The 7,500-nt window shown below is 59.3% G+C and overlaps 1 protein-coding gene across 1 annotated transcript in view; it reads right to left on the bottom strand.

The window, feature by feature from the left end:
- Nucleotides 1-575: 575 nt before the first annotated feature.
- Nucleotides 576-7,500, bottom strand: part of MEX3A (mex-3 RNA binding family member A) — an 11,228-nt gene continuing 4,303 nt past the window's right edge. The window contains exon 2 of the mRNA XM_061443847.1: nucleotides 576-1,716. Coding sequence (XP_061299831.1) covers nucleotides 611-1,716 — 1,106 coding nt within the window. The 3' untranslated portion in view covers nucleotides 576-610. The remainder of the gene's footprint in view (nucleotides 1,717-7,500) is intronic.

Genomic DNA, 7,500 nt, shown 5'->3' with positions numbered 1-7,500 from the left:
CCAGAGGTCGATGGGTTCTTTGCTGTCTCTTCCAAATCCCTGGCATCCGTTTTTCCTTTCGTCCCAGTTGTTCCTTGCCGAGCTCCCAGTCGGGCTGAGCCATCCCTGGGGAGGAGGAGAGCAGGGCCTTGAGAGCAAAGATGATGTGGCTGCTCCCCGCATCCCTGCTCCCTTCCCCATCCGATCCCGATGGCCTGGCTTGGTCCACGCCGAGAAGTCCCAATCTCACCACCAAAAAGAAACTGAACGAAACCGCTTTGCTTCGCGAGATCCGAGGCTGGAGCATCGTTTGCCCTTCCCAATTTCTGGCTTTTTTTTTTTTTTTTTGCTATGCATTTCCATTTTATTATTCACTTTTTTTCTGTTTCAAAAAATAACTCGTAAAATAATTTCTTTTTTTCTTTTTTTTTTTTTTCTTCTTCTTCCTTCTTTTTCTTTAAATTAATTTATTCTTTCATTCATTCGTTTGTTCTTCGGATGTCATTATTATTATTATTATTAGCATTATTATTATTATTATTAGCATCACCTTTTTTCTCTCCTGGACCCCCCCCTCCCCAACTCCCTTCCTATCCCCCCCCCCCCCACCCCAATGCCCTGCTCTGTCTCTTTAGGAAAATATCCTAATGGCCTGAGTGGCTGCAGCGTGGCAAACGGGACACTCGGGATCAGTCCTCTCACAGATCCTCACGGCACACTCCATGCAGAAGAGGTTATGGCCGCAGGGCACCAGAGCTGCCGTGACTTCGCTTTCGAAGCACACCATGCACTCGCGGCTGCTGGAGACGGACGTCCGGGCAGCGGTCGTCGTTCCCAGCTTGGAAAACCCTTGGAGAGGTTCCCCCTGCGACCGCCTGGGCAGACCGGAGAGATTGGGCTCTTGGATGGAGGAGGACGGGGAGCGATGGGAGTTGGGATGGATGGCGCCGGTACTGCTGGACCGCTGCTGCTTGGAGAAGAGCACCGACACCGGGTTGGTGTTCTCCTGCCCGGCCCACATCGGGGCACCCGATTCCGGCACCCCATAATACAGATCTTGCTTGTTCACCCCGTAGTTGGGGAAGAGGTAACCGTAATTGAAGTCATTTTGGTCATTCAGCCGCGGCGTCTCATAGACGGGATCGACGGAGCAGTCGCCGATGCACCCCAAGCTGTTCTGCCTGAAGGTGGACAGGGGCTTGCAGCCCGGCGCCGGCGTATGGACCCGCCAGGCCTCCGAGTAGCGGTTCTCCATGCCGGAATCGGGGCTGCTGGAGAGGAAGTCATTCTCGTTGTTGTATTCCAGGATCTTGCCCGTCCTCACCGCGATGTGGGTCTCGATCTCCTCGCGGGCGCGTTCCACGTTGCCCGGCGCGCCGGTGATCTCGAAGACGGGGTCCCGGTCCCGGCTGGGCGTGATGATGTAGGTGTTGGTCTGCTGCTGGATCCTCTTGATGGTGGCCCCTTTGGGCCCCACCACCAAGCCCACCACGCGGTAGGGCACGCGCACGCGGATGGTGACCTGGCCCGGCAAGGTGGGAGCGCTGCCGAACGTGGTGCCGGCCTTGTTGCGGGACGCTCGGATCATGGAGAAGTGCTCGGCAGCCGAGATGATCTCCCGCCGGGCCATGGCCACGTCCTCCCGCCGCCCCGTCACCATGAAGACCGGCTCCTCGCCCCGCACGGGGGTCTTGATGTAGGTGTTGGTCTTTGCCCGCAGGGCTTTGATCTTGCAGCCTTGGAGGAGGAGAGAGGAAACAAGGCACGAGGTTAGGGATGCCCTCGCCACGCAGCCATTCCCCAGCCATTCCCCCTTCACCACCCTGCGCCAGGGAGGAGGTGTCTGCCACAGCCCGACGAGCAGAGCCCTTCATGGGGGCTTGCTGTGCTTCTGGGGCGAGGCTGGTGTGACCCATTGGGGAGCCCAGGTTTGGGGCAGGACGTAGCAGAGATGCAGCCATTCGGGCTCCCCAGCTCGGATGCTGCGGGGCGGTGGAGGGCAGCAGGACACCAGTGAAGGGGCCGTGTTCTGCCCGGGACTGATGGGCACAGGCTTCTTCCCTGCCACAGCAACCCGGTGCTTTTGTGTCTCCCTGGTGCCCACCAAGCCGATTCCCCCCCGCTGCTTCCAGCTCAAGCATCCTTCTGCCTTCCCAAAAAAGGCAAGAGACTTGCCAGTGTGTTTTGGCTCCCAAAGCCCCTTTATAGAGGGGTTTAGAGCCAGCCCTGCAACTCCAGCTTCCTCGAGGATGCCGTCAAGCATCGACCGGCTGTGTCCCTACAGATGTGGCACAGCTCTCTATGAACTGCTGCTGGAGAGGCTCCCGCTGACCCCCGTCTCCAAAAGCATCTCCTCTGTGGGTAGCAGAGATGCTCCGACACCAGGCAGCCTTCCCCAACACACCATGAGCATCCTTGAACGCCAGATGACCCCCCCCCCCCCGCAAAGGATGCTTCTGCAACCAAGGCATGGAGATTCCTCCACCCCTGGGCTGGAGCATCATTACTTATAGAGCTCCTAACGAACACCATCTCTCCCAGCTGCTCGCTCAGTGCTGCCGGGCACGGAACGCTCTCGCCACCACGTACCATTGGCAAGGACCGAATCCCACATCCGTAGGGATACGAGCGGAGCCTCGAGCCCCTCGGGCTGACGGGAACGCCGCGCACGCTGCAACCAATAGTGAGAGCTGCACAAGGCATGCTCCAAGCGTGGAGCTCCCAAAGCCCGCTGCCTGGAATAGGATCCCGGCGTCGGGGTGGCACAAGTGCTGCTGCGGGCTCCCGGAGCGAGTTTTCACTCCTTGGAATGCTCCCCTTTGTGGACTGGTGCTCCTGCAGGATTTCCTGCCACGCTCAGCATCGCGATGCCGCCGCTGCACTGAACCCATCTCAAGCCGCTCGTTCCTGGGGAACGGGAATGCTTCATCTGACCCGGAGCTGGGCACAGTCCCAAACTCCAACCCGAACGCAGCCCCTGCCAATCCCAACGCGGCTCACGTGTTACTCCCCACTGACTTCACACCCTGGAGTGTATTTGCAGGGCTTTGTTTAGGGAAGTTCCTGAAGAGCTGACGTGGAAGCGCGGGCAGCTGCAGCGCGGCATCCTTAGCGCTTGGGAAACCCAAAGAGCGGCGCTTGACGGGGCTGGGCGCGACGCAAGAGTGGAGCGAAGAGCGGGATGAAGCATCCCGAGGAGGGCAGGATCAGACCTGGCCCTGCAGCCCCAGGGCAGGGTCAGCTCCCCATGGCAGACGTTTCCCTGCCCCGCTCCCATGCTGCTCGCTCCAAAGCTGGAGATTCCATCTTAGGCAGATTAACGGAGATGCCACCATTTCCCCAGGGATCTCACCCGAGCATCGCATGGAAAGGAGGGGGGTGTGTGTGTGTGTGTGTGTTAGCAGCTCACATCCCTATGGAAATGCATCCCGGGCTGAGGAAGGATCCTTCCATGCCTCCCATTGCGCCTCCCAGGAGCAAATGACCTCAGGCAGGCGTTTGCCAGGGCTGGGCTTGGGTTTGCTCTGAGGCACGGGACAATGAGAGCACGTTGGGATCTGAGCCCTGCGCCGCAGCAGGGGGCAATCACGGAGGCAAGGCGGAGGTCGGGAGAGCGGAGCGGTGACAAAGGACGGGGGCTCCGGGCTGGGGCCAGAGGGGAGGCAACGGTGGCGAGGAATCCACATGAATGAGGGTGAAGGCGAGTGGAGTCAGGGAGGGAGGAAAGGGGATGGGGATGGAGGGAGGAAAGGGGATGGGGATGGAGGGAGAGGCACGCTGGGATTCCGCTGAGGGAGGAGGATGAGGGGTGCAGAGAGGAAGGAGAGACACAGAGACACCCACCCCCCCCCCTCCAGTAAACAGCAAAAGGGAGATGGGCAAGGAGAGAGCCCGGCGAGAGGAGGGAGGGAGGATCTAGAAACGGACAAAAGGACGCATGGTGCAGTCGATGGTGTGAGAAGCAGGGGGAGGAGGAGGAGGAGGAGGAGGAGGAGGAGGGAGGGTCTCCGTGCAGGCCTGCAGACGGGAAAGCTTCGAAGAGACAGATGGGGGATCCTGTGCTTAGGAAGTGGAGGGAATAACCCCACAGAGGGAAAGGAGCCCGAGCCCGTCGAGCCCCAGCAGGTTCAGGGGGTGCAGCTCTGCCCCCAGCAGCCCTGAACCGAGCTGCACTGATTTACACCACCTCCATCAGACCGGCTCCAATCTCACTTCCCCACTCAGCACCACGGCTCCCAGCCCGCCCCATCCCAACCCTGACCTTGCTCCCCCGCAGCCGAGCTGTCTTTGCCATCGCCATGCAGCTCAGGATGCGGCCCTTCCAAGCCCGGCCAGCTGAGGAGCGTGGTCCTGAGTGCTTTTGTCCCCCCGCAGCTGGCCGGTGGGGTGGGCTTTTGGGAGTGAAAGGCTTTCTCCCTGGGGTAACTGCCATGTGAAGGCAGCACGGAACAGCTTGACCCGGTGGGTCATTGAAAGGGGAGAGCTGCTCAGGAGGTGGTGTTGAAAACGCGCAGCCAAGAGGAGGAAAGGACCTGCACAAACTCTGCTACCCCCTAACTTCGCTGTCGTGCTCTGCTCTTTAAGGCAGCAGCGCGCAGACAGCAGCTAATTGATCCCTGGCAGGCTCCTGCTGCTTGGGTTGTTACAGAGGGGAGAGAACGAAGCCCTTTCGTCCCGGGTTTCCATCACCTCGCTGCTATTCTGCTGGGCTCTGCCAGAAACACAGATCCCAAAGCACTGGGAAAGGGGGTTTGTATGATCAGTTCCTCCCCACCCCATCCTTTTTGCTTTGGAACTTCAGCCAGCCGATCGCCAATTGACTCCGAGTGAGTGTGGTTGCAAATGACCCCAGGCAGGCACAAATGCTAAGGGAGAGGAAGAAACCCTCGAGGAGAGTGGAGCCTCCAGCCCCCAGACCAGTTTCTAACTGGGATTAACCCCCAGAGCGGCTCGCTATGGCTAAAACCCAAGTAAATACATCGAGTCCACCCACTGCCCACCTGGGGATGGGGAAGCAGGGCGAGATTGGGATGCACAGACCCTAAAGAGGCCTTCAAGGGCTTGGTCCCTCTGTCCAGCTCCTGAGGGCAACCAGGGGGTAGGATGCATCCCATCGGACTCTGCACGAGCCCATCCCAAATCTCACCCAGGGTGGCTCCCATAGGAAAAGGGCAGAGCGGCACACGGGATGCAGGGGATGGATGCTGCGCCACGCCATGCAGCCACATCTCTGCAGCTCACAGGATCCCAAACTGGTTTGGGCTGGAAAGGACCCTAAAGCTCATCTGAAAGCACAGGCAGGGACCCCTTCCACTGGAGCAGGGTGCTCCAAGCCCCTGTGTCCAAACTGGCCTTGAGCACTGCCAGGGATGGGGCAGCCACAGCTTCTCTGGGCACCCTGTGTCAGCGCCTCAACACCCTCACAGGGGAGAGCCTGGGATCCCCCCTCTTTCAGTGTAAACCCATTGTTCCACCGGGTATTGCACTCCAGTGTAAATCCACAGTTCCACCTCCTGACAACCTTCCCTTCCCTGCTGCTAGAAGGCCAGATCCTGCCCAGGTACACGCCTGGTGCAGGCTGGCACAGCTCAGGAAGCTTCACCTACAACCATCAGAGGAGCTGGACCAGCTCCCAGCACACAGCCCCAGCCCCAAGGTGGGTTCTCGTTGTATTTCACTGTGGTTTGCAACATCACAGCACCCCAAATCTCTGCACGTCCTTGTTTCCAGCGGGCTGGATATGACCTCTACAAAACAAACGGATTTCTGCCCTCTTCCCATTTACACCGAGGCACTTTCCCAGCGGGCTGCTCTAAATTACACCTGCAAATACCCCACTTGAGGGCATTTTGCCACTGATGCTGTGGTAGAAAAGAGCTTAAGGGCAAATCAGAGCTTGGGGTTGGGTTTGGTTTGGGGGGGGGTGTTATGGTCATGAAATTCAAGAGGGGCCATACAACCAACACCCCTCAGATACCCCTGCTAAGGTGGGGCACTCATTTCCCAGTTAAGATGAAAGCTGTGCTTAAAGACAAGCACACAAAGAACATCACAACTAAACCCTCCTGCCTGGGGGGGGGGGGGGGGGGGGAATAAGGTTTCTGCTGCAGGGAAAGCGGGGCCAACCCCCCTACAGGCACACAAAAGGACCACGACCGACCCGACGGAACCCCTTTGCGTTGGGGTTTTATTGTCCCGAGGATGCAAGGTGGGTTCACAGGGAAGGGAAAAACCACCCCCAAGCCACGGCCACCTCCTTTCAGCTCAGGGATTTTCCCTGCCTTTTCCCAGAGGGATGAAAGTTGTTTATGGAGGAGGGGGTGGGAAAGAAAGGGATGGGGGGGGGGGGGGGAGTGTGGGGGAACAAGAAAGGAAAAGCACCAGGACAATCGCTGCCTTGTTTGTGGCGGAGGAAAGTTGGGCGCTCGGCGCTGGAAGCAACGGCATCGCATCGGGGTGGGTGTGCCCGCGGCCCCCGGCACCATCCCGATCCCGATCCCTAGGGAAAACGGGACAAGGTGCAGGGAAAGGATGGGGGGGGGAAGCAACGGGCACGCTGCAGGAGCAGGGGGCTGGCAGACAAAGGCAGGAGGACCGTGTCGTGTGTCCCCCCCCCCGCGCTCTCCCACTGCCCCAGATTCCCGGCGCTGCGGCGCGGTTCACTCGGTCACCGCGGCATCCAGCCGCCGGATCCGATGCTCGGAGCCTCGCTCTGTGTGTGTGTGTGCGTGTCTCTCCCTAGAAAATTCCCTTTGTCTCTCTCCCAGACCCGTTTTCTCCTCCCACCTCCAGTTCAAACCACACAAAGTCAATCCCGGTCGGCACTTTTCCCTGGTGGAAATTCGGAGGGATTCTCATTAACGCTTCCCAACAAGCCGCCACCCGACCGCAATCCCTCGCTCCCTTTAAGGCCCCCCCCCGCCCCGGCTCAAGCTGCGTGAGGAGGTTGCTCCTCAGGCCCCAGGGGACCTTCGGCTCCGAGCTTTCCTCAAGAGCAAGCAGGCGACAGGATCTGACCCCCGCGCTGCTTCTCGGATGCTGCACATCCACCTCCTCCACATGGTGGGTGGGGGAGCTGCAATCATCAGACTTCCTCAATGGAAAAGGCTTCCTTGGACTATTTTTAAATGCTGGGAGCGTTCGAGCGTGCTCGGAGCTACACAAAGAGCCCGATCACCTGGGGTTCGGGTGGGGGGGCTCTTGGGGTTCGACTTCACCTTGCCAAGACAGAGCGATTGACGCCAAGCTCCTCTCTCACATCACCTCACCCCTGGTGACAACAGGCTGCTTAGAGCAGGCTGGGAGAGGCTTCATCAAAGGCTGTCTCTGGGCACAGGTGACAAAGGATGCTACTACCGGGGATGAGAGTAAAGATGCTCTTACAGGGAAGGTACCCGCTGGGAACAGCTCGCACCGCTCGCTCCACACAGCAAGCGAGCCACGCTGGCCCCACACCACACACAAAGAACCCGAGCACATCACCCCAGCTGCAATAGCTGGCCCTAAGCATGCCCCGCTTCC

The sequence above is a fragment of the Pezoporus flaviventris genome, unplaced genomic scaffold, assembly GCF_033815535.1.
Source record: "Pezoporus flaviventris isolate CSIRO_AGI_PZ_B2104156 unplaced genomic scaffold, CSIRO_AGI_Pfla_v1 ptg000549l, whole genome shotgun sequence".
In the NCBI taxonomy this organism is placed as follows: Eukaryota; Metazoa; Chordata; class Aves; order Psittaciformes; family Psittacidae; genus Pezoporus; species Pezoporus flaviventris.
The sequence above is the reverse complement of the archived record's forward strand: the minus strand, read 5'-3'. Positions and strand labels throughout refer to the sequence as shown.